General features: G+C 44.1%; 3 protein-coding genes across 3 annotated transcripts; 1 reads left to right on the top strand and 2 right to left on the bottom strand.

The window, feature by feature from the left end:
* Window positions 1–20: 20 nt before the first annotated feature.
* On the top strand, window positions 21–12,387 carry ulk3 (unc-51 like kinase 3). The gene is made up of 17 exons (XM_084574949.1): window positions 21–111; window positions 647–793; window positions 954–1,094; window positions 1,262–1,382; window positions 1,701–1,796; window positions 2,173–2,316; window positions 2,784–2,866; window positions 3,841–3,996; window positions 4,166–4,271; window positions 4,378–4,418; window positions 4,606–4,708; window positions 4,894–4,958; window positions 5,239–5,317; window positions 6,719–6,759; window positions 8,973–9,020; window positions 9,144–9,207; window positions 11,170–12,387. The coding sequence occupies exons 2-17, from the start codon at window positions 689–691 to the stop codon at window positions 11,184–11,186; spliced, it is 1,410 nt and encodes a 469-aa protein (XP_084431075.1). The 5' UTR covers window positions 21–111; window positions 647–688; the 3' UTR covers window positions 11,187–12,387.
* Window positions 12,388–15,619: 3,232 nt separating this feature from the next.
* LOC311485738 (growth arrest-specific protein 1) lies at window positions 15,620–19,004 on the bottom strand. Its single transcript, XM_084541331.1, has one exon. The coding sequence runs from the start codon at window positions 18,317–18,319 to the stop codon at window positions 17,567–17,569; it is 753 nt and encodes a 250-aa protein (XP_084397457.1). The 5' UTR covers window positions 18,320–19,004; the 3' UTR covers window positions 15,620–17,566.
* A 3,832-nt stretch (window positions 19,005–22,836) lies between these two features.
* On the bottom strand, window positions 22,837–26,135 carry cplx3b (complexin 3b; the record flags this gene model as incomplete). Its single annotated transcript, XM_084575006.1, has 3 exons — window positions 22,837–23,061; window positions 23,211–23,298; window positions 25,978–26,135. The coding sequence occupies 3 exons, from the start codon at window positions 26,133–26,135 to the stop codon at window positions 22,837–22,839; spliced, it is 471 nt and encodes a 156-aa protein (XP_084431132.1).
* Window positions 26,136–26,793: the final 658 nt, after the last annotated feature.

Here is a 26,793-nt window from a genome sequence, read left to right as displayed (position 1 = left end):
CCGTACGCTTCACTGCAGCGTGCTGTATATACAGTCAATGGTGCTGACATCCCTGACGATCAGCAATGTAAACACTGGCCGTTCATTGATGTACTGTGGATTAGCCAACAGGTAAGTGTCAGCTGTTTACAGATGTTTAAATCAGCCCGGATATGTGCGAGTCATTTCGTTTTATTCCCGGCTAACGGCTGAACTAAAATACATACAGTCGTTGTTTACATGCGAGCAAACTGTACATTACCAGCATAACGAGCGCCAGCTAGCTAGCTAGCTAGCTAACCAGAACTTATGTAGCTAGCAGAGTAAACAGTTAACACCCAGTCCTCACGCTTTCGTTTCTTACCAGGACGTCATATGCATATCAGTTTTAACAAGCATACCTGACATTCAGTACATATTTGAGATATATATCAAGCGACAATAAAACAGTAGCTAAACTAATTCACAAAACTTACATTTGGTTGCGCTGCTCGAGAAGTATAATAGTCTATAATAAACACATAGTAAACACATAGGTAGAGTCACTGATTTTACATTTACTTATTCATTTTTGAAGCAAAATAGTGTAATAGACGTGTATTCCCTCTGAACTTCCTGTAGAGATGTGAAGATCAGATATCAACAACATATTGATTTTACTTTCCAGCTTGGACCTGCTTGGGGAAAATCTCATGTTGCTGTTGCCAGCATGGCTTCAACTTCCGGCTTTGCTCCACCAAAACTGGCAGACTTCATCCTCACAGAGCGGCTGGGAAGTGGAACTTATGCCACAGTCTATAAAGCCTACAGGAAGGTGAGTCAGTGGAGGAGTAAGGGGAATCATCACCTGTCCAAGTCCTAAACTTGGGACAGGTGGCTTTTGTTGACATTATTAAATGTGATTTGACATTACAGCTCAGACTAGTTTTGTGGTTTAGTATGAGTTTAATCAATTAATGCCTGTGATGTTGCAGGAGAACAGTCGAGAGGTGGTAGCAGTGAAGGTAATTCGGAAGAAGACGCTAAACAGGGCTTCTACAGAAAACCTGCTCACAGAGATTGAAATCCTGAAGACTGTGCGCCATCCTCACATAGTCCAGCTGAAAGACTTTCAGGTAGGCTCACCTATAGAGTACAGTACAGCATGCTTACATATAAATGGTTTAGAGATTTGTTTCCCAAAGTAAAAACAAAATACACTTTGTACCAAAACCAGGAACACTGATTTTGCTTTCACTTTCATTCTGAGTATCTTAATTAGTATCTAATTGTCTTTCGTCAGTGGGATGCTGAGAATATTTATCTGATCCTGGAATGGTGTTCTGGTGGGGATCTCTCCCGCTTCATTCGAAGTCGCAGGATTTTACCTCAAAAGGTGGCCCAACGATTCCTCCAGCAGATAGGTCAGTCACTGGACCGGTTCACTCTACTTAGTATAATAGCAAATAAGTGTTTTTGCTAGAGGGGTGATTCATTTAAATTAGATCAGCAGATCATCATTGGTTCTATTTTTAAAGCTTTTTTATGTACATTTTATAAATTACTAGTTATGTGCCATTTTGCACGTATATGAAATTTGAGGAAGTGATCCTCATGGTAGAAATCCCATTTACATGTTGTTGTATTTGATGCCATTTTCTGCTTAGTGCTGAGATTAGTATAATTAGTAGCAGTGGGTGTAATCTCATTGGGTTACTCTACGTGTGTTTCCACCCAAACAGCCTGCGCCCTCCAGTTTCTTAATGAACGGAATATCTCACACCTGGACTTGAAACCCCAGAATATTCTGCTCAGTGGCTCTGTCCTCAAGCTAGCAGGTGATCTCATGCCCGCCCACACAGTCGAATCAAAGAAACACATGTTGACTTGCATGAAATAACATTAGCAGTGTGCCAGACGCATGAAGACCTGAGTCACTGACATGTTATTGTGCTGTTATGTTTGCAAAGCCAGAAATTATTTGTACTTCACAGACCGCCTTCACCTTTTTCATGTTGTGTGTATATATATATATATCAAATGTGTTCAAACTGTTTATTTTAATCTACAGCTTCAAACAACACTTTTTTGCACATTTTAGACTATATGCATGTCAGCTGGTAGGACTACAACATAGTTTTCAAACAGTGTTAGGGGGATGTTATCTGCACTTTCTCACAAAGAACATGCTGTTTACATTCTGACTTTTTTCAGACTTTGGTTTCGCGCAGTACATGTCCCCATGGGATGAGCAGAGTGTCCTGCGAGGTTCTCCTCTATACATGGCACCTGAGATGGTGTGCCGACGCCAGTACGACTCAAGAGTGGATCTCTGGTCTGTGGGAGTCATCCTCTTTGGTGAGTCGTGTGTGTTCACCTTTTCATATCTGTTGAATGTGCCTTAAACACGATAAACACCCTGCTTTAGATAATCTGTTAACTGTAACGCATCTTGTGTCCTGTGCAGTTTAGTGTGACTCCTCTTTAATAATAATCACCACTCTGATAATAAACGAAAGGCTAATCAGTTGACTGGCCCTGCAGACTTGAAAGGAGGTGCTCCTCCGACTCCGACACTGCAGCCTGGGGTAGATTAATAGTTCAGTAATTGTGTAACGATAATGCAATAACACACATGTGGAGAAGCTCACTCCCAGCAAAGTCATGTCTTCACTATATATTAACATGGTGTATATGGATAATATTATACAAGGGATTTGCGGTAGTGCAAAGATTAGATAATTTTATTTTCATCGCTAAGTACTGTAGTTACTTCCGATCATTATTTTTTATTAGTCTAATCAGCATTGTTTGTGTGCACATAGAGGCACTGTTTGGACGAGCACCTTTCGCATCAAAGTCATATGCTGAACTGGAGGAGAAGATACGGAGCAACCAACCCATAGAGGTAAGTGACCCATAAGTGAGTTTCTTATCAGGGAAACCTCTGGGCTGAGAAAGTCGCCATCTTTGCAGAAAATAAATATCACACAATACAAAACAGGCATGTAATGTGATACATGCATTAGTTTGGTATATGCACATGTGCAAATAACAAATATTCTGTCCAGTATAAATAGTGAAGTAATGTTACATCTACTGGATATTGCAAAATATCAGTATGCCAAAGGCTAAGTACAAGTAAATATTTACTTCCTTGACACTAACACTGTACTAACAGGGTGAAAAGGTTTTTATATATATATTGTACATCTGTCATCAGATCATCTGGAAAACCAAACACAAGTCTAAATGCAAGAATTCTTCTCAAAGTATGTCCTACACACTCTCAAAATTAACTAAATTTGAGCTATACAGTTATAGATTGTCTCAAATTCAGTGTTAAACCACTAGGTGGCATACTGTCCCTCTAAAGGAGGACAAGCAATTAGTGAACATTAGAGAAACAAACAGGTCTACAGTTTGTTTCTTTTAAAGTTTGCAAATATACAGTTGGTAAAAAACATAATTAATTAAGTTATTAACATGAAAGGATCCTGAAAGGACTATTTCAGTACACTAAATAAGACTAGTATATAAAAATTTAATTATGGGTCCGTAACTGATAATTAAAACTGTGCATCAGTCTTATCTGTGTTAATTACTATCGAAGCAATTTAAGCTACAAGTACAGTACTTATAAATGATGTGAGACTTTCTAAACACTTGAGCTTGTGTGTCAAAGATTAGGTTCGGTCTTAATGGATCCCATTAGCACATGGACCATTGTCCAGGGATTTACATAGACCGTTTAAAGGTCATCTTTTGACTGAAAGTGGTGATGTGGGACTAGAGTGTCTGTGGCAACAATGTGCTGTCCTTTCCCCTTGGATTGTCCTGCGGACCGGCTGCAACACAATAAGGTTATGTTTTGTGCATCAGCTCCCTCCTGGGGCCAGAGTATCCAAGGACTGCAGAGACCTTCTGTTGCGGCTGCTGGAGAGAAATCCAGATGCCCGGATCACCTTCGTGGAGTTCTTTACTCATCCATTTGTGGATTTGGAGCACATGCCAAGTGCAGAGAGTATAGTGAAAGCGGTAAGTGGATAAGAATTCTCTGGAGTCCCGTACGTTATGTGTGATTGACTGAGCAAATGTACACGTGTTAGTAGGTTTGGCCCATATGTGTGGCCCACGTGTGCACAGATAAGCAGTGGAGAGTTGTAGTAGTTCACGTTCGATGCCACTTTCTGTTTCCCCTTTTCAGAAGGAGCTGGTCCTGCAGGCTGTTCAGAAGGACCAGGAGGGGGAGAGGGCCGCTGCTCTCTCTTTTTACTGCAGTGCTCTTGAACACTTTGTCCCTGCTATTCACTGTAAGACCAACATCCACTCTCATATCCTGTTTGTGGCTTAAGCCCTCCAACAATTCCTCATCTCGCTAAATGTTAAACCAGAACATTTCCTCTCCGCCCTCCTCAGATGAGACAGACCGGCAACGTAAAGAGGCCCTCAGGAAGAAGGTAGGCCTGAAAGCTGTCCTCGTGATTACATTTGGATTTGTTTCTTTTTTTTAGATCCCGTATATAGTCCAGTGACTCTCACTTGCAGTGATATCTTCCTTATGCACACCATATGGCATATATAGAGGAGATAGGGAGCATATGGTGTGGTTGATGTAATTAGTAAATGTAAGAGCCCTTCCCACAGGTCAGCCAGTACGTGTCCAGAGCTGAGGAGCTGAAAGCCTTGGTGGCGTCGGACAACAGACTGAGCTTTGAGGAGGCCCGAACATCCAGGGATGTCCTCCGAGGTAAAGAACACGGCTCAGGGCAGAGGCAGGGCCAACAAATGCAGCTATTATCATCATCTGGCCAAACATGCTTGATCTACCTAAACGAGTATCAGAAGGATCCAGCAGGATGTTATGCTATCAAGTGTAGACAGGTAAACAGTAAAACTCCAAGTAATGTTTCCTCTGTTTTCCTTCTGCTGCAGAAATGTCTCAAAACACGCCACGACTGCTGGCTGCTTTGGAGATAGCCTCCACTGCCATTGCTATGGTAAGATGTGTTTATTACTGAATGATGAGACTGCTGTAGAGACAAAAGTAGGGTGAAGCAGAAATTACAGAACAGAAAAACACTAACCACTGAGTACAAATCAAGCCCCGTTTTGTAGATTGCTTTCCAAACCACACATTTTAGGATCTGGTGAAACCGTCATTTATATTTTTGGTGTTTCAAGAATCACCCTCAGTCCTGACAGACTTAGTTGAATCATGATCTTTGTGATGTGATTTAGAGCGTTGTTGTCTCACTTTCAACCTTCCTTCACTTGTAGGAGGAGAGTGGAGCAGATGATCATGAGGCCCTGGATGTGTACCAGCAGTGTTTAGGAGAACTACTGTTGGCACTAGCAGGTAAACAAACAGCTTAATTTACATATAACATGGCTTTATGGAAATATTCAGCCTTTACGGTTGTTGGCTACTGAGCAGCTCTGGTGCTCAGCGCCGACCGCGGTGTCTTTGGGCAAGAGACGGTTCGAGGACAGCTTGCAGTAATTTGGTGAATGTGGACAAAATTTAAACCATCTTGTTGTCCCAAGCCAGATAATCCTTCTGCATTCGGAAACTACAGCAGCTTTGTTGCCAGAGAAAAAGACTTTGAATGAAAGGTAATTTCGAAATGTACAAATGAGAAGGCTTTAGCAGAAATGCAGCCATAGTTGAGGGTAAAGCCCAGAACAAGGACAGTTATAAGAAAAACAATCGAGAGATGAGAAAAGTGAAACATAAAAAGACTCGGAGAGACATAAAGGGTAAAGAGATACTTTAAAAGAGACTTAACTGTAAACAGAGACTCTGGGTACGACAGAGGCACTTTGAGAGAGAGAGAGATGGATGTAAACAAAGAGCGACTTAGGAAAAGTGAAAGACAAGCCGAAAGAGACAAAGACAAAAAGACAGCGAAGCAATGGACTCGGAGAGAGATGGGAACACTTAATAAGCGGCGGGCCGACAAACAGACAGAGGAGCTAGCAGAAGAGACTCCACCGCTTCTCTCTGTGGCCTGGCGTCCATTAGACCGGCTTCATGAGCTCATCTGAAAGATCAGCCTAATGGAAGAGGTGGGATAGAGTGATCCAGATGTGGCTTTGAGCTGGGATGAGACCCGGTGCCAGCGCCCTGTGTGTGGTATGAGCCTTGCCATCTGCTTCCCATTCAGACAGCACACTTCATTTATTTGTGTTATTACACACTGGAAACAAATAAAAACTATTATCTCTCTAAGAGACCGGAGCTCCAATCATTCAGTGCGATTCGGGGCTTCTTTTTGACTTGAAGTAAACGATTGTAGATTGAATTGGCGAAGGTGGTGATAAATTGAGTCGATGTTTGAGGTAGATGTTGACAAGAGCCTGCATCTTGTCGGTAGATCTCTCCAGTGTCAGGGAGCCTCGTTGTGTGGCACAGCAGATACCACCAGGGGGATTGTTTGGAGAAAACATTGGTTCTTTGTTTGGCCAAGAGCTCTTTGTTGCACAGCTTCCCAACATGCCTAACCACCACAAAGCCCTCCTCTTCTCTCCACTTTCTGTCAGTCTGCCCTCGAGAATGACTGACTGTGGAAAACACTGGCCTACATTACAGCCGTTTCCACTCTTGAGTCCCCAGTCTGCTCGCTAGCAAAATGCAATCAAGTAGTTGACCTCTTCTTGAACAAACAATGTGGTTAAGTAGTGGACTCCTCTCCCTCCTTGCTACCCTCATTTTTCTCATGTCTTTTCCCCCCCCCCCCCCCCTCTCTCGGTGAGCCAGCTGAGCCGCAGGGCCGCAGGAGAGAGCTTCTCCACAGCGAGGTGAGTGGGTGAGGAAGGGTTTCTGGTTGACTGCTCACAGTAGTACCCACTGCCCCTCAACTCAAATAACTGATCACATGACCCATGAGCTTTTTTCCAGCATTCACATAATTCATCATCTACAATACATACACATAGATCACTGTCCACTTTATAATTGGATATTTTTATATTGGCAATCAATCACATGACCACTTGTATGGGAACTGTAGTTCCCCTCAGCTCTAAGTGTTATAATATAGTTCAGTTTTACTCTTTTGAGGCTTTACGTTTTGGTTCTCGCCTTACCACTTTAATCAATGATGTTTCAGTCACAATAAACCACTAGTTTTCAACCCAGTAGCTCTGCAAACAGAACACTACAACCCAATGCCAAACAGCTGAGAGACAGAGCTAGCAACTCGCCGTTTAAAGACCCGTACTGCCCTCCGAAACTCAACAACTAAAATGATCTGAAACAATTAGAAACCATGGCCGGAGAGTGGCCAGAAATGAGTCTTAATGAGTGGTTATGGTGCTGCTTACCTTACAGGTTTGCCGCGTCGTACAAAATATTTAAACTAAATAGAAATAAGTAAAGAAACTTGCACCAACAGAGTCCCTTCAATTGTCCTTAATAATAAATCTTTCCTGTAGAGAACATGCATGCTTTTGTACAACAACCTGAACATACTTGAATAGACTAATTTGGATGGTCCAGTAAAGTGGCTGGCTGTAATATTATGAGCCCTGAATACAAGTGTTGATATTCCACTTTGATAAGCACATACGCACGACTTGTGGATGTCTGTCATCACTGCACCAAGGTTTTTTGTGTTTGTGCATTGTTTAGCCAGCGACTGAGTAACAGACAACAGCATTTCAACAACAATCCCCCTAAAGGGGGTTGAGGGACTGAGTGGGCCTCATAGACCTCCCTATTTGAAGTTTTATGGGTACTTGTCTTAAGTAAACTCAGATGCGGCTGTAATAATCTAATGCAGCATTCAGGAGGGGGGGTTAGGGGATTAGATTGAAAGCATGTGTGTATGTGAGAAGGGCCAACACATGCTACCATGGCTGGTCTCCATGTGCGTCCGTAACTACTGTAGAGCGCACTTTCCCCTTCCAAAGCTAAAATTCACTATCCTGGCCTCTCATCCATGAGCTGTTGTTGTGATCCAGTCTTTAAGATGAGAGTGTCTGTCTCAGTGTCCCTTGAAAACTGCAGGATATCAGTTTGTCCTTGAGACTTAGCACACCCTCGTAGATTTCTTCCACATTTATTGTACTTTGTGATTAAAGGGATTGTGATTAAAGTTCTGCGGCCACATAAAATTTGGAGGCAGAGCCGGATACTAAAAACCTGTGGTCAAAAGGATTATTTACTGCTGCAGATTGGGGTCTTAAAGGGACATTATGGAAGTCATCAGTTTGTTTTTCCATTATTGTGACCGTCAGATGTTCTTGGAGTAATACCCAAGAGGGCTTACTTTACATTGTGACATAGTGGTTATAAAAGGCGGTATTGGGGATAGCCAAGAACCTTCATGATCACCAGAGGACTGATTACCACAGTAAAGGGCGCCCTCACGCTTGTGATGACAGCAGTTACTACTTGCACATGTGTACCATATGAAATGTTTTCAGGAAAATAAAAAAAGGAGATCGTCATGATCAGTTTGATGTGATTATGACAGGGAGTTCTGTCCCCACACGTCTCATCGTCGTTGGGCGTCTTGCTGCACGAAGAAGCCACAGTTACAGCGTAAACAAGCACAGCTCCAAAACTAGAGATCTTCTTTCTTTCAGTTGACTCCCAGCCACCGTGACATCAGCGCATTCTGGCCTTAACCCGTCACATGACAAAGGACTGACATATAAACACCTGCCAAACTACATAAAACCACCTGTGTGATAAGTGTCGCCTCAGTAGGTGACTAAATTTTGCCGCAATGACACACAAAGACACACACACATAGTCTAATCAAGCAGTTATTTTAGTGTGCTAACATTTGTAAGGTCCAGCATTTGCTTCTTAACACTAACTATAAAGTACAGCTGATGGTAGTATCAGGATAAAACTGGACAAACTTAAAAGTGAGGGACGTGCCAACCAACATTACTTCTCATCAGTAAGAGACACATTCCCAATGGAAGACAAAGAAACACAGTTAACAAACACTTGTTGCCACTTGCAACCTGTAACAACATTTATTGGTGTCTCTCACCAGATTAAAAGCCTCATGGCCAGAGCTGAATACCTCAAAAAAAATATCAAGGTGAGCATGCATTTCAATCTCAGACTGTATGTAAAGATTATCATATTTCTTTTAGGAGAATATGGAACTATTGCTGCTTTTTTTTTGTTGATGATTTTAAATTCATACATGTTAAATTTTCAGATGCAGGAGACTCAGAGGGACGTGTCTATGGACCGAGAACCCCTCGCAGACTCGGTCAGAACCTGTAAGTTCCCCCCGCTGTGTTGCGTTAACCGTTCCTTCGGCCATGAGAATGTGGTTTTCATAAGCTTGCAGTCTCGCTGATAAGTATCTGCATGGAGGGTTGGTAAGGGAAGGCGGTGGGGGAGAAGCGAGGAATGTGCACCTAAAGTTGCAATGAAATGTCCTTTTCATTGACGTTTTTTCCACTAGTAAAATATGAGCCATTCTCTTGCTGCGTTGGCCACCCTGCAGGACCGTCTGGCTCTTTGATTTGGTTTCAGTGCAGCCTTGAGCAGCCCTGTCCTCTTGTAAAGACTGCTTTGCGAAAGTGGGACTTGGTGCAAGAAGTGTGACCATCTCACACACCAGAGTAACGACAGCACAGACATAGACTTTACTGCTTTCTCATGACGTCCGTATATTTTAAGAGGCAAGGTGTTGAGTACATATCAAACCCGAACCTTGTAAACAGCAGTAATGTAAAGGTAAGTTTTAATATACTTGAACTTCTCCAGTGGTGACCTGTATCAACAAATCCTAATTCCCAGTATTTTCTGGGCTTAGCTTCTAGATGGGTAGTGGATACCTAAAGCCTAGACAATATCCTGTTCTCAGCAAGAAATTCCTGGGGAATTATGAATAAGAAAAAAAAAAAATAGGGATGGGGGACGGGCACCAAGGACTCTAGAGGCTGCTCAAGTTTCATGAAGTATGTGGCTTCTTATTCTGCGGCTGTTATTTTAATAAAACCACGCCACAGTCAGCCGTACTAGCTGGCACTGGTCCAACAGCAGCTGTAGTAAAGGGCTGCAGCGACGCCCAAGTCTGTCTGGTGACCTTAGACTACACCAATGTAAGCAGCAACGTTTTGCTGAGAACCATCACGCTGTAACCCCCGGACAATTTACATTTCAGACACTGAGCCGCAGGCTGTGTTTTGGTAGCCCATTTACAACGCCTCCCCCTTCGAAAAGCACTAAACCCTTACTGACTGAAATTGACATCACATGCAGGATCAGCTTAGGGGCCTAACAGGGCTCGAGTCACGTTTCTATGCACAGGTATTCCTATGGCTCGCTTTAAATTAATGAAATGTGTTCTGTTTATGTTGGAAATGTCTAGCTTTTGTAGAAGCAAGTGGAAAATGAGGACTCTCTTGGCCTTCAGGGTCAGAATTTGTTCTTCGTATGTATTATATCTTATAGAAAGCTCAAGTAATTCTGATGCAGAATACTCATTACAAACATGTCCTAGTGGGATTTCTGTTTGCTAAAGCCATGGGTCCGAGCCAAACTAAAGGAGGGCGCCAAGTATCGTGGGAGGGGTGCAAAACACTCTCTGCTTTGATGTTGTGAGGTTGTGAAAATATCATAATGAAACACTTACTCGCTAATCAAAAGTATGCATACACAGAAATTTAAGAAGATACTTTGGTTTTCAGCAAAAGCTTGTAGCCTACTTAGTAGACCACACCCCTTTGAGTTCTCAACCTCAACCCACAGTCACAGCTCTATTTTATTAATGAAACAACATGATCAGGCTGCCCACCAGCCATATGTGCGTATATTTAAAAGACAGCGTTACGTTGGTGTTTTCATATGGCACAGTGGAAAATAGAGGAAGACGAGCGCCGACGTTGACAGAACGCAGAGAAAGCAGGCACACAGTGGAGGACAGTGTAAATCAGCATGTGTATATACAGTGAGCACAACAAAGCTAGACATTATTTATAAATTGCAGGCATTTAACAATGTCGAGAAGAACTCCGAGTCCAGCAATTTGTGTTCCTTTAATCAGCTCGTTGAAATGAATTGGACGTTAAAGTTTCCAAAACAAATCTGGAAATCGTTAGCGTTAACCATTCATCTTTGTGGATGACAAATGTGGTTGCCATAGAGATTAATTGTTCAGGATATAGTAGAAAATTGATGAACAAGTGGAACTTAACACATTAGTCTTTTTTTTTTTTCTCTTCTCTTCTCAGCCTGCTGTTTGCAGTGAGCGGGACGGCCACCATGGGAAGACTGGAACTTCCCACAAGACCGTCTGTCAGGGTTCAGGTCGGACACCGAGCTTTCAGCTGATCAGGTTTCTGCCTGGGCCAAATCAACCCACATCCCAACCAACTGAGTACACTGTCTGGGTGGGATATTACAGCTGCCAGCCAAACGTGGTCAGTGTTTTGGCTGTTGGCTGGAAAGTTTTTCTACCACATGATTTGGCAGGTTGCTTATTATTTTTTGGGGGGATTTTTTTTATTTTTTTTATTTTTTTTTTTTGGTAAAATACTGAAAGTAGCTCTTGAATTTGCACACTGGTGAATGTGAAAGTTTCCTGCTCTTTACACTGTGCTGCTGCACTGCTTAGCCTCGATCCCCTCCTCCCAGCACATCATTGATATGTAAATGCTGGACAGCTTGTATGACAATACCACACTGTCATGGTAAATGAGTCAAACTGAGACCGTGGCATTTTAGTTCGGCTCGAAACATTCAAAAGAGCTTCCAGTGCACTTAAAAAAAAAATAGAAATACAGCGATAAACTGTAAATACAATCAATTGGGAGCTGTCACATGAACAAGTATTGCAGCTGTTTAGAACTGTAGTTTAAAGTATATTATATAGAGGCCTGTGAAAACATATACGTAGTCTCCCCCCTCTTCTTCTCCACTGCCTTTACTGTGGGTCAACCACAAGCTCACCATGCTCTCTCCACTGATGCGGCCCTCTCCACCACTATGAGGGGAAAACTGGAGAGGTGCGGCCTCTGCCTTATTTACTCTAGACTCGCATTTTCGTAGGTTTGGCAGTGGCCGGGTATTTGAGGGATACAGTGAGTTGTGGTGCTCAGCAAAGTCTTCACAACTAGGCCTCTGTGAAACGGTGAACAGCCTAAGAGTTGGTGGCGAGCCGATAATCCTCACTGTTGTAGGTCCTCGCAGACCGTTTTGATTTCAGGCTGGTAAAGTGTTTGAATATTTCAAAAGGGAGCTTTACTTTGTGGATATAACTTTAAGGCAACTGTAGGAAAATACCTGAAACAGGAGCGAAGTATTATATGTCTGCTGGTGAGTTTTCCACACTGCTGTGTTGTTTCTCTGTTTTTTTTCTGTTATTTTTTTATTTGACTGTTTACACAGCTGTGATTTTATAATGTATTTATTAAAGGACAAAATAGGCTGGAAATAAAATTGCAATATCTTAAAACTGTGCAGTCGACATGTTCCTCAAAGTTTCTGTTAACAGCTCAAGGTGAGCGCTCATTCCTCCGCATCCGTGGAAAGATTTATTTGCCTCCGTGCGAGCAGCGCTGCTGGTCCTCCGCCGCCGTCATCGTGGGGAAGGGCGCTGTGAAGAAACAGCTGGCTCGCGTCCATGAGGGGAGGAGAGAGGAAGGCAGGCAGGGGAAAGTAAGGACATTTGATAATTACATGATTCATATGGACGTCTGGAAAGTAGGGAAAATGAAACTAAAAAATGTCCTGATCTGAAACACTGGGGAAACACACAAAGGCTTGTTTTCTCTAAAACACACACAGAAAAACTGTCTCAGAAGGACAAACATGGATCAACGCTGGAGTGACAACATAAGAACCAGGAAACTGATAAAATATATGATAAGAATTTGACTAATTGATGGGATTTAAATCAGTACATGGTCTATTGGTTTCTAATGAAAGATGGTTTCCAGCTACATCAGGTGAATAGTTACTGACTAGAGACTAAAATGTAGAATATTTTGGCCATTGTGTAGGTACCCCTTGTGCTGTTCTGACTCATCAGAGAATGGACATGAGTCTTCTGAAGGCGTCCTTAGGTGTCTGGCAACAAAATGTTGTTAGTGGGGGCCTTTGGGTCCTATGGGTCCTATGGGTCCTATGGGTTGAGGGGAGGGGCCTCTGTGGATCATCCCACAGATACTTGATCAGTTTGGGATCTAGTGAATTTTGCTGCCATCCATTAGTGTCATTGCTATGGGCTGGGGGTGCCTGGTCTGGTCGAGGTGGGTGGTACAAGTCTGAGTAACATCCGCATGAATGCCAGCAGAACATTGTACTGTCACAAGATGGTTATTTACTTCTTCTGTCAGTGGTTTTTATATTATAGCTGGTGTAAGTCTTTCTTGTGTAAATCCTGCAACTGAATCCAAGCGTTGTATTAAATCACCAGCAGACAACGTTTAGACATCTCTGAAGATGATGAGGTCCTGGAAAAACCTTTACCAAATGTATTTTCTCTTACAAAGCGCAGATGTAGTTGGTGTAGGTTTAACAAGTGGTTTTAGGACTCTGAGTAATGTTTGTTTTCTGCCCTACTGTCGCGTTAATCACATTCACCCGGCATGCCAGGTGTAAATCACTCCCAGACTCCCAGCAGCACGGCCCTGGCTCCTTATGCAACAGAGTGGAGAACCATCAGGTGATGCGTTTGTGGTTGTGCTGTGGAGCGGGCTCTAATTGGCTATCGGTGCCTGTGGTGTTGGCTCAGCTTCCTTGCTTTAATCATTGCATGAGCTTGTTGCTGCCAGGAAAACTTTAGATGCAGTTTTGACCCTTGTGCTTGCTTTGTTGCTTGTTTCTGGGAACGCTGCCAGTTTAAATTGCCCCCCCCCCCAAAAAAAAAAAGTAGTGTGTTGAAAATCCTTACAGTAATGCAACCCAGAGAGGCAGATTCTGACATGGAAAACTTCACCCGCTGCCCCCATCCTCCAACTCACCACCCACACTGTTGTCCTAAACCACAACCTACGACATTGTAGCTTTGATTGGCCTCCATTTTGCTGCAGCTCCAGGAACTCCTGACTCTCTCTCTCTCTCTGTTGATACTGTTAATGGAATAGCAGGCGAGTTGTGTCGGCATTGGCTTCTCCCATAAAGAGAGGTCTATATGTTCTGGACCTGAAGGAGCTGGGTGCCCTTGACTCCAGATTCCCCCTGCACAGAGAGCAGGTCAGCCATTCACTGAGGCTCAGTGGCTATCATGAATGGAACATTGTACCTATGAGACACAAGAGCCTCCTAAATCCCCGGGTCACTCTTACTTTGGAGATGTGAAGTGAAGGAGTGTGGGTCCGGTCCGGGGAGGTGGCGGGGGGGGGTTCAAAGAAATGTTGAATACAGATAATTTAGAAAATGGGCTCCGGCACAGTGCTGCCTCTGTAACCCCCTCCACACACTCAACTCCCCAAGGCTGCTCTGCTCATGTTTGTTTTGATTTTGCTCCCAGAATTGGGGCTAGGGAGGAAGGGAGGGGGTTTAAAGGGGACCGGGTGGTTGTTTTGGAGGACTTTGAGATGCATGGCAATGGTTAAGACAGCCTGGACCAAAGACAGTTTAACTAAGCTAGGGGGGGAGTCATACTATATTGCAGCTAACCGGGAGATATGGTTTATGACACTAGGTAGTTGGAAGTGCTTGAGGATTCCTGTGGTTTTGGAAAAGAACAGGAGTAGCTGTCCAGAAGTTTTCTCCAGCCTCAGAGAAAATGTTTAAATTTGCCACCTGTTAACAACTTGTAATTGTGTTGATTTTCTCAAGTGCAGTGTCAAAATGTGTTACTTTCTGTCCTTGCACATTTGAACTACGGCTAAGGTAACATTTACAGAACAGGTGTGCCGCTAACACCTAGCAGTGATGCTAAATGACCCTTTTACAATTTGTTACTTGGGGCCGAATAAGATTAAATGTCTTTGGGACAAGCCCCAAGCGGTTCGTCTCTCTGCAGCACTTAATTATTCACCATTAACAATGTCTCTGAATACAGTCAAGGCAAGTTTTAGTGCACACAGTAAATCCATCTCACAACCACCATGCTGGATCAGTCCAGATGTGTCTTCTTCTTCCTCTGCCTTCCTCCTTCTAAACTATCCACCTTGAGCCTAAAATAGACCGATCTGCCATCCGTCTTCAGCGACTATGGATTGTGCAAGGGCTAGACGTTTAAAATTCCTCACCAGGTTTCAATTACGCTGACCTAATCCCTCAAATATTAGAGAGTGAAAATAGCCTCGTCCAGAGTTTGCTGTGAAGTCACTTGGCTGACTGGAGAATGACACTGTCAAACAATGACCTCTGTTTTTCGGCGTTTGACTGCTATTTATAGGCGCCCAGCAAGTGCAGTCATATAAATATTTAATGCCGTTAAACTGTAATGCGAAGAAATATCACTGCGCTCAGATGAAAAACATTCAACAAAAAGTAAACTTCACAAAAATAGATCTTACTGTAATCTAATAACTAATTGGTAACATGCTGATGCGTGCAGCTTTTTCATATTGGACACTTTTCAATGTGCACATATTGCCTGCACTACTGAAACATTATACATACTGATGAACACCCCCTTGACGTTTGGTTCAAGTACAAACATGATGAATAGAGATGCATTTCATTCCATTTTGATTCCTTCCTTTGTGGATAAATCACACCATAACACAGCTTTAGACCATTTTATTACAAAACTCACACTTCCACATGTAAGATGCCACTGGGGAGTGTTTACTGCTATGCTCCCACAAGATGAGATAGAAAAACTGAGAACTCTATATCACGTGTGGCTACATTTGTGTGTTTATATTAAAGGCATTTAAGTGATTTTTTTTTTTCTTACTGCATATGATTGTAAAATATATACACATTCTTCATGATCCAGCTTCATAATTTAACACTTTAACAACACTGTTAAGACTTCATTTCAAGTGGCAAAGACACACAAACTGGCAGCTTCAGCACACGTGACCAAAACTAACAAGCACATTGTTTCTACTTTCCCTTCTTTGCTGAACTCTGCTTGAAGAAGAAAGAAGTGAGACTGAAGGGCCTACGCTGAACCTCCTGGACTATGTGTGTGTGTGTGTCGACCTGCAAACAGGTAACATGAACCCCTCTGCAGCTGCATATTCCGAAATACGCAGGATCAAAACATGTAAACTCAACGTATATTTTCTAAAAGGCGGAACCTTACTATGAATTTGTGAAAGTATCTCTTGTAGTATTAGATCAGCTTCAGCTGTATGTTTGCACGTTGTTTAGAAAGTACCATCCTGTATGCTAAAGTATTCTACAACTAGTCTGATAAACCTCTTGTTGAGTTAGTAACACTTTTATGCTCCTTCATCCACAACTGTGTGACGCATAGTACGAAACTAAACCTGTGTTTGACCATGCACACCACACTATGTTGCCCTAACCTGCTTTGTTCACCGAGTACTTCAGTGTGGATTTAGCTGGTGTGTAACTGAGCAATCCCTAAGATCTTTATGGTTAGTTGTCTCATAAAGATTTGCTCCAACAACTTGTGCTCAAATGAGATATGTTGTTGTACCATAGGTGGCTTAAATCAGAAATTTGCGTTCACTCATACACAGCAAAGCAAAGCAGCGTCACACCAGTTGCACCTCTAGACGGGAGCAGTGCTGTGGACAAACTGCAGGTACGACATGTCGAGCCATTCACACCAGCGTGCAGCTGACAGGTTTTCCCAGAGTGTTGCGGCAGTGTGAAAGCACTAATAAAGACAGGGGTCTTTTACAGGCATTGGAGGGGGCTGGAGGTGGAGAGGAGGAAGAGAAGGGAGGGGGGTGGCCTCAGGAAAAGTTCAATAAAACAATCTCATCTGGGGGAGGGGAGCAAGACAGGGCCCCGAAGAGAGGCTTCCGTTAATTTAAGTACTTGATCCCACACCCTTGCTTGTCCTCTGACTGTTCACCACAAATATTTGAAGTGTGGTTGCTGCAACAATGCAAAGGCCCCTGAAATGGAGAGCAGAGCAAACAGAGGCTGGATGGGTCCAATGTTTGTCTAAGGTCTTAATAAAGCCACACTTCAAGTACTATTGAAACCAAGCTAAACAAACAGGAGCTGTTTAAAAGGCACACAAAACGGCTGTTCAGTGTTGCAAGCGGTGGTTTGGTTCGTCTCCTCTGATCGTCACCTGAATGTTTCTACCGTTTTTTGAGGCTTTATTTTATTTAATTTTCAAATTACACAAGAAGGCAGTTCACTCTTGAGTACTGCGAAGGCCACGTATGTGAAGATTTGAATCTCAAATAAATCAAAAGGGTGGTTTTCCTGAGTGAGATGTGCACAAAGAATTACCATGCAAACTATATGGTTGTGGAAAGTCTACACAAAACATTACAGCGCTCTCTGTCATCATGCAACTAAAAATGAAATGGCAGAGAGGCACAGAGGTGAAAAAATATCCTCCCTCATCCAGCGGACCAGGGTGCAAGTCCTCTGTCAGCAAGTCAACGCCCTGCTGAAACGTCTTTGAGCAAGTCACTGTATCCTTACTAAATCCAGGGGTGACCATGCACTCTGGCACAGTAATGTCCCTGCCCCCCTTTCATTGATAAATCCAACAAATGTGCCCACTTTATCTCAGTATAATATCCATGCTATGGGAAGAAACAGGAGCATCATGCAGCTGGATAACCTCTGGGAAGAGGAGGAATTGTCACTGTAAACCTCCTCTCTGTCACTTTTAGGATCATAGTCCTCATCCTCGTAGGTAATATCAACATCAGGCTCGTCTGAAATAACACTGTGGTCTCCTATGGAGCAAAGTTTGCTCATGTTCTCCTTGACCACTTCACAGAAAGGCCTCTCCACGCCATCGCAAACACAGCGGTTCAGCAGAATGCCATTTGGGATGAAGAGCATCTGCTCAATGGTGGCTTTACACTTGGAGGAGCACTTCCTGCCATTGAACAGCTGCCCGCAATATGACAAGTAGGCCGTGAGGGAGGTGTGGCAGTTCCTGTCTTCCTCGCAGCGCTGCCGGGCCTCCATGCACCCGATGCCGCCGGCGTCGCTCGGGTGTCTGCGGGGGAGGCACGGCTCTATGGCTCGCTTGGCGCTGAGGCACTCCGCGTCCTGTGCGCAGTCGCAGGTCTCCAGGTCTGGCCCGCTGCGGGTGTGATTGAGCCGTATCAGCGCGTTGATGCAGTGGCTCGGGCACTGCCTCCTCGTTCCCCTGATGGTGCCTTCACACGCTGCTAGGTACTGGCTGTAGGCAAGCTCGCACTCGGGCTCGTCGTGGCACCGGAGGAGCGCCTGCCAGCAGATGAGCTGGGCATCCAAGGCCACCAGCACCCATGGGAGAAGTGCCAGGGCGCTGCACCAACATTTCATGCTTGGATGGTGGTTCTAGTTCGGTGACGCGCACTTTCTCCACCAGCACATTAGGATCGGGACAGTTCAGACTCTTAATCCTCCAGGTTGAAGCTCATAAAAGAATTCCACACGCAGCTCCTTTACAAATTGTCAGCCAACTTGCACCTTAGTTTGTGAGTTTGCCTCCTCTCGGTGAGCTCTGCAGCAGAAGAAGTCAGGATCTGACTCAGGGAAATCAGCACGCATGGCTGCAAAGCAAGAGAAACAGCCCAGAAACAGTCACTCCGGGAAGCATGTCCATTCAAAAACATAAAACCATACTCCAAACTGCAGTCTCTCTCCGCACCATGCCACCGGTGCAGATCCGAGGCGGACGCCGAAACGTGCCACGGGGGCTATCCAAAGTTAACGCGCACTCTGACCACAGTTATTGTTCGTAACTCAGATCCTGCACTTGAACTTATCTGTCTCGCCATTGCTCGTTTCGACTCTCAACCGGCGCTGCTACTTTTAACATCCATCCACGCATTCCGAGGTTTGTTTGTTTTTTAGCTGGAAGAGGTTTCTCTCTGTCGAATGTGGTCCCGCTATGTGCGTCTTTGTCCCTCTTCTGGCTGTTACGCTTCACGGTCCGCCGAGCATTTCCCCACAACACCCCTCCTTCTGTCGAAAAAAAGAAAGAAAAGTTCCCCCCATTCTCCCTCCCCTTCTCTCATTTACAATCCCGGCCACCGATTGGTCGTCATTGAGGAGTCAGCCGTGGGACCCATTTCCAGGCCTACAGCAGCACAGCCCTGCGCGCAAATCCTCTCAGTATATGACGAGATAGGCTAGATGGAACTGTTTATAATTTTCCTTGCATGAAACCCAGGATCTGTGTGGTCCCCCGTCTTCTTGTAGCAAAACACAAGTGAAAGGGGGGGAGGCAGTGGGGTAGCTTGCAAAATGCATTCCTTTGCAAGAAGCTCACATCTGTAACTTCGCTGCTCCTAAAAGAAAGGCAAATCTGTTGCACCAGAGCAAGGAGAACCTGCGCGATAACTGCCTCGTAGCCGAGGCTTTTCACTTAAAAGTTGTCTCTAATTGTCGCCCTGTCCCCCCCTCCCCTCTCTCTCCCTCCCTCCCCCCTGCCTTTCATTCTGCAGAGTTTTTAAGCCCCGATTGATAGAAGAGAATGAGAGAGAATAGTATTTTCTGGCCCGTTTCACCCTAATTGTGTCCGTTTGGCCATGCAGTGGCCCAGTGTCTTTCCAGGCTGAAGATTGTTCACGCACTGCAGCCTATCAATAGAGAGGGGTTCAGCATCAATATATTTTACAGCTATTCCCTTTCACACCACACTTGAAAACTACCAATACCTCAGGCTTCCCTGCCATTGAAATGGTAACTAACTAGATTTTTTTTCTTTTCTTTTTTTTTTTTTAGTAGCTTCAGGTCTGTGCCAGTTTAGCACAAGCTCAACAAAACAGATGGATGCCCAGTCTGAATTCTGTTCAGGACCACAATGGGAACGATAACTGTGGGTGAAAACTACAGTTCTCTGTGTTAGCGTGTTTGTATTAAACTTAGATACTTAGACTTAGATAGATAGACTTTATTGATCCACAAGGGAAATTGCTTGATCACAGTAGCTCAGTTGCACATAAAATAAACACTCTTGAAAACCGCTTGTAAAAAGGAATAAAGGATTAAAATAAAATACAACAGTATAAGCAAAAAAAAAAAAACCCCAAAAGATTTGCAAAGATGTACAAAGAAACTGAAAATAGAAGCGTATGTGTTTATATTTAGGACCTTTGTACTATATGTACACACACACATCCCTACAGATATATATATATATATGTATGTTGATGACAACATCACATCTTAGCCATGTCACTCACAGTCTACCCGCCTCTCTCTGCAGCCTCCTTCTTAGTCACTTCTATAGTTGTGAGTGTATGTTTGTCTCCACCTGGTGTTCAAGCTGCTGCAGACGTAGGTAAACACATGCACCCCAAACACAATCCGAGGCCGTTAGGTGTAAAAAAATAAAAATAAATCACACGGCGATGTAAAGTAATCACATTATAATAAAAATCGGTTTATTGCAGTTAAAACTCAAGAATCACCAGAATACTGTCAGACAGAGAGAGACGGAGATACAGCGAAACAAAGAGACAGCCAAACGACGTCAAGAAACTGCGTGTCATGGCAGCCATTTCCTGAAAATAATCAGTTCCACAGGGTGACAGCACACGAGTTACACTTGTATATTGTAATTGTTAGTATTGAGCTATAATTTAAGTCACACACACACGCACGCATACAAAGCAAAGAGTTTTGCTTTATGGCTTCTTTTCCACCCATTAATATTGTCTCATGGTCAAACATGACAGATTCTAGTAGGTCTATTATAAAAGGACTTATTGCAACGTTTCCTCTGCTTCATATTATTGTAACATCATGAATACACTGTTCATCTACCACATGACAATGACCATGGTACGGGAAACCTACTGCTTCGGTTTTCATTCAGCAGTAGTGTGGTGTCTCCAGCGAGAAAATTACTACTCATCTCAGAATAAGTTAAGAAAAGTCTGAATCTTTTGAGCCACATGTGAAATGAAAGGTTAAAAATGAAAAGAACCCACAGAAGAGAACAGTTTGGCAGCAGGTCTCAAATTCGAGAGGTCAAAGCTGACGTGACCCCCGGCCACTGCCACTGCTACGTTAGTCGAACACCGGCAAAATGTAGCGCGTATGAATGTAACACGACATCGACAGCATCCCCTCTCAAGTCGCCCATGCATTCACTTAACGTCCGTCTAGAAAACAACACACACAGAGTATTGCAGTAAGCCCACACTGACCGCGAGCTCTGTGACACTACGATGAGCACTCCCAGCTACAGGACGAGGTTTTCACATAGACACCACTTGACGTATCACATCGGCTAAACGACACGAAATCCACCAGCACGAAACAGCACTACTGAGACCCGGGGGCGGGGGAGGATAGGTCAAAGGTCGCGTGACGGTGGACAACACTACGGGACCCAGCGAGCTGATGAAAACGGAACGGGCCGCCGTTGACGGTATAGGCAAACAGCAGATACGTTTACGCCTTATACGACATAAATATTAGCATGTGGACTAGTCGGGTTTATACAGTACACACACTGCAGTTACACAGTCGGACATATTTGTGCCGTTTCCTTCGCGTTGACTTGAAGTCTATCAACAGAGGCTTTGGCGTATAATTTCTAAAGCATTTACATTTCTCTCAGCTGAGCAGCTTTTTTCTTTTTTCTTTTTGACCTCTGAATGCAGCATACACACAGATTTGCTTCCAATATAGTTGATATGGATGCTAGGTTAAATTTGGGAACACAGATACCGAACACTGTAAATACAAAATGCAACAGATCTGTTCAGTGAGACATCATCTGCGCCCGCCTACTACTACTACTAATAATAATTCGCGGGCTAAAATGAAACGAAAAGAAAACAACAGAAAATAAGAGATCTCCTGCAGAAACAAACGGCTAAGTGGGTTTGTTTTTGTAAAAAGTAGCTTTAAGATATTAAGATCTCGGGGCTTGTAAGGAGACAACCTTGTACGGACGTCCAAGGCACACTGAAGTACGGAAAAAGCTTTTACAAAAAAAAAACAAAAAAAAAACATGGAAAATATTAAAACCTTGATTAATGCAGCAACATTAGCAAGCTGCTTTCGACAAACATCACTTTATTGTTGCTCTGAATGAACACTGACCATCTCCACCATTTTGTGCTTGTCTACGTGAAATATAAACAACCCTAAAAAAAAGTACTCTTTAGTTTAATTTCCACCGAGAACAAATCGCCTAATTTCCCAAATTTAACATAACACATGAACCAGCGTCGGCCGCGCGCTTGTGTGTTTTGGCTCCGGCCAAGCAGCTCATCTCAGTGATCCTCTCGTATTGAAAGTGCTCGGGTTCTTTCACTGAAATGAACTGCCGTGTATTTATGAAGCAAAACAAAACAAAACAAAAAAAAAACCTGCACACAGACACACACCTGCGACCTCTGCTGCAGTCATATTGTGCTATCACTGGTCACGTGAGGTACAGAGAGCCAGGGTGTCGAGGGGATGGGGGGGGAGTAAAGGATTTCATGATTTCATACACTGGACAAACTTTTCTCAGAGGAGGAGTTTCTCTAAAGGCAGAAGTAATCTCATTGGTCTGCAGCTTGGTTCATTTGCGTTAAAATACGGATGACACTCGTGACCTTTAGGATGTTGAAAGGTCATCATTCAAGCAAACTGAACTACCTCAGCCGTTGTGACTGGAATTATTTTATTCGCCACGGTAAGGCGAGGCCAGGATTTCACAATGTAAGGCTTCTGTCTAACTGCGCCCAGTCAGAAAAACTGTTATTACGCGGCTCTGCCAACTGACATTCCACTAAAGCAATGAGAAAATGTCTACCGCCAGAGCAGCTCTGCCTCTGAAAAATATTTGTGCAGGAAAAACTCTAATCTCCTGGGACTTAGAGTTGGCCAGATCACATAAGACTGCAATTTTCTGTCTGCTTTTTGAGGTCTTCCAGTGTGGCCTGGGCTTTGTCCTTCAGCTGGTCGATGTCCACGTTCTGGATGTTGGACAGCTGGCCCAGCACCGACTGCTTGTGCGCTTCCTCCTGGTTGTCCTCGGCGATCATCTTGGCCAGCTCCGTGGGCAGCACCACGTCGTCCCCCGCCTGCTGGATCTGGGTCTCGTCTGTCTCGTTCTGAGGTAGATACACACATGGTTCAGCATTAAGGTTCAAATTATTTCTTGGCTTAGATTAGATTAGAAGAATATGCGATTTTATGATCACTGAGATCCTGTTTTTAACCCGTAAGACTTCTGTAGAAAAGCATATGAGGTCAGATTTACCTTTGGTAGTCTGTACTTTTCCCGGAAGTGACTTCTAACTGTGGCTCTCTCAGCTTTCTTCTGGGCAAAACTAGCTTCTCGTTCTTGTCTGCAAGAAAGAAGACAAAACACAGTGTTTCGTGCAGATGTTCAAGCTGCTCCTGAAACTGAGATCGTCTCAGCTCTTTACCAAATATGGAAAGAAAATATTGTTTTCTAATCTGCCCTATTTTCAAATAGTAACTCCAACTATACGTTCAAAGTGGGAGTTGCTCACAATAAATCTAAAAACAAGAACAAAGTGCTCCGTGCTAGTATGTGCAGTCGGATCTCTGCGTCATGTTGGATCTGGATCCTGCTAGGCCTCGGGGCCTAGCATTACCATGTGTCCTAACTACAGGGTATAAAGCCAACAGAAGGTGGAGCAGCAGCAGCAGCAGTGATGCCGTGGGGAGAAAAGCAAGTAAGAGACGTTCTGCTTATATGTGGGAGCTCCAGATGCAGCCTCCTGTCTGTCCGGCGATCCTCTGAGGGATTTCAGCGCTCTTGGGATACGGACCGCTAGCGTTAACCTACTAAGTGCAGACACTACTACTGCTCCCACTCCCACACTTGCAGAGCTGTCAAAAGCGACCTCGCTGTGCAGCACTGCGCTTTTTTTCTCAAAAGGGGTGTTCACTTCAAATGGATGAAATCTGTGGGTGTTCTTTGAACCTCTGATTAGAGTAGTAAAGTTCCTTTTCATGTAAGAAGTGCAAGATACAGTCCAACGATTCTGATATATGCAGTTCTAAAAAAAAACCCGCACACCTGTCTTGGAGAATCCAAATGTTTGGACATTATGTAGCCTGCACTCTGTCAAACAGTATGTGATGCCTCCAGCAGAGGGCAGGCACTAGGCTGCTGGCAGTGCCTTCTCCACTCAGCGTCACTGGAATATATTTACGGCTTCTGTCCGGATCATAATTGTCTCCCATAAATTGCTAAATCTGCTGAAAGGCCCCAGACATTTAGAGTCAACAACATGATATAACCCTGAGCAAACCTGCTTGTACAGATTGTATAGGTCCAAAATAGCATGACTAGAGTGGCATTTCAACAAAAATACAGCAGTTGCTTATATGAACAAACGGATGATTCTTATCAAAGTGGAGCTGCAGTGAAAGAGGCTGTGTGATACGCCTAGAAGGATCAAATCAGCAGAATCATCTAAAGGCAGTGGGGACAGTGGAGGACCACAGGCAGGGTAACCAAAGTGTTTGTACCCAGAGTGTCAGGGGAAGGGCGATCCATGAGGGGATGCAACATTCATGGGGCTGTCTGTGTGAGCCCTGGTTCACTCTGTATTAACACGACCAGGCCAGACATCAAATGGCAAAAAGGGGCCACGCTGCACTCACTTGCGGCCAATGAGCAGAGCCGTGCGTCTTCGGCTCTCAAGGGCATCAGATGACCAGGGTTGTCACTACGGCTCGGGTGCTGAGGGTGATAAAATGCCTGCTTGTGACATGCCAGTATGAGCAACCCACCCCCACAACCTTATTCCGCTTTAATCCAGGCAGTATGGGCGTCCCAGTGATCTATTCTCATGTTTTTAGCACCTCTGACTAATAACTCTTCCAATGAAGGTCACAGTGTGACGGGAGAGCGTTAAGTATCTCGCCATGCCTCCTGTAGAGCCGAGCCTTAATGCTGTCAGAGTTACGGCTTCACCTCCCACTCAGTCTTAAAAAGTCTGCACATGCTGCTGTGACAGTGAAGTGTCCGACTAATGTGTTAGTGACGATGGTAATGAGCCAGGGATCATACAATAGTATAATTTAGAGCACGGAGCAGTGCTCTGCAGTGCTGCCATAGTTTCTATGAATCATTTCTAAGATTTTTTATTTTTTTTTCCCACAAAAAATCTGATCTGAATCCACATTTTATTTATTTTTTCTATTCTAACATATTCTATGACCAGCAGGGAGTACATGTAATATGGGCTCTGAGGGAAGGATCACTCTAATCAATAGTGAGTTGCTGTCTGCTCGTTGAACTCTGTTTGCCAAATGACCTTGTTGTTGTTACCTTATATTGTCCTCCAGTGCGCTCTGGGGATAAACACCACGATGAACATGCAGTTATGTAAAAATAAAGAAATAAATAACACGCTTTTGCAAGTAAGGCATAGAGGAAAGACTTAAATGGTAAAGGGAAAGTGACACAGTCAGTGGAGTCACTGCTGTAAATTAAAAAAAAAAATAATAGTTCCAATTACCAATATACCAATCATTTACAGGGTACTGCACATATTTAATTTGCATCCATCTGGGGTAATAACTTAATAAAAGCTTAGATGAATGAATATTAGCGTTGGTTGTCTGCCCTCATCAAATGCTCCTGCCCCGCGACTTTATTTACCCCACACTCTGAGTCATTATTCAGCCGCGCACGCACAGCGATAGGAACATTTTTCGCCCCGGGCGCACGAATCCCTGTAGACATTTCCGTGGAACAATGATTCCAGGATTACCGAATTAAAATCGGCGCTACGTAGCCTATTTTGTCTAAGCTAAGAGACAGAGAGCTCCCTGGGCGAGAGGAGCAGCTGTGCGTGGAGCGCTCGCGTTATTGCATTGGTGCGTAAAAAAGCGCGCGGCGCACTGGGAGCTCTCTGCTGTTCACACACCGAAACACACTGTTTAAACAAACCGCGATTTAACAGATTCATTTTTTTCTCTTTCTCCTCAAATGTCGCCGTTCTCCGCCGCAACTTCGCACTCACAAACTTCAATCATTGTCTTACTTTTCCTCCTCTAACTGTTGCTGGTATTGTTCAAATTCCTCTTGAGTCATCCCCTGCGCGGCTGCATCTGACTTCTCCCCTTCGGGTTTCTCCTCCGTCAGTCCGCCTGTTAGGTTCTTCAGCTGTCCTCCCACCACGTGTTTCACCATGAAAGCCATGGCCGCGCTTTGGCGAGTCCTCTCTTTGATAGGCAAAGAAGTCGAAGGCTCGGTGCGCTCTTGGATAGAGCGGCGACGATGTGCAGAGATGAGCCAAGTGACGCCTAAGCCAGACGAATTAAAGTGTCACACGAGAGTCTACAATTTTCAACTTCAGTAATCAAACCTCAGAAAGAAAAAAAAAAAAAAAAAGATTGAATTATTCCTGCGGCGTGTCGGTAGCTGGCAGTTTCAGCACCTCTTGCCTTGGACAGCTCCGCGCCGAGAAGGATGGAGAGTAGCTGCTCAGTTGTGAGTCAACAAGTTTGGCGCTGAACTCTACCAATCCTGTGACTCCGTCCGCAGCCACCACTCCCTCCACCCAATCCCAGGCACCGCCGGACTGGGTGTGCGCTTGCACGGCGCGCGTCGGCATCGTGGGCTGCACGGGATCCCGTGATTCGCCGTCTGATTATAATTCACGATGGAGTCAGACAGAACTCCGGGGGGAACAAACAACACGTGACGAGCCTCAGCATCTCCTGGCTGTTTTGGTGTCTGTCTGACTGTCTTTCTCAGGGTTATCTGCGCGCTGGAGCCTAGTATACAGTTTGTCAACACACAAAGAGTGTCCTAATTGCAAATTAGTCAAATTGCTGTCTGCTAACCGACGGCATTT

Source organism: Chelon labrosus, assembly GCF_963514085.1.
Source record: "Chelon labrosus genome assembly, chromosome: 3".
NCBI lineage: Eukaryota > Metazoa > Chordata > Actinopteri > Mugiliformes > Mugilidae > Chelon > Chelon labrosus.
Note: the sequence above shows the minus strand (reverse complement) of the source record. Positions and strands in the feature narration are given on the sequence as shown.

What these genes read in the sequence shown, in the direction of transcription:
- LOC311485738 (XM_084541331.1), bottom strand. Translation starts at nt 18,319, where the DNA reads ATGAAATGTTGGTGCAGCGCCCTGGCACTTCTCCCATGGGTGCTGGTG.
- ulk3 (XM_084574949.1), top strand. Translation starts at nt 689, where the DNA reads ATGGCTTCAACTTCCGGCTTTGCTCCACCAAAACTGGCAGACTTCATC. An exon ending in ACGATTCCTCCAGCAGATAG is followed by an intron (nt 1,383 to 1,700) that starts GTCAGTCACTGG and finishes CCACCCAAACAG; the next exon opens with CCTGCGCCCTCCAGTTTCTT. An exon ending in CTCTGTCCTCAAGCTAGCAG is followed by an intron (nt 1,797 to 2,172) that starts GTGATCTCATGC and finishes GACTTTTTTCAG; the next exon opens with ACTTTGGTTTCGCGCAGTAC.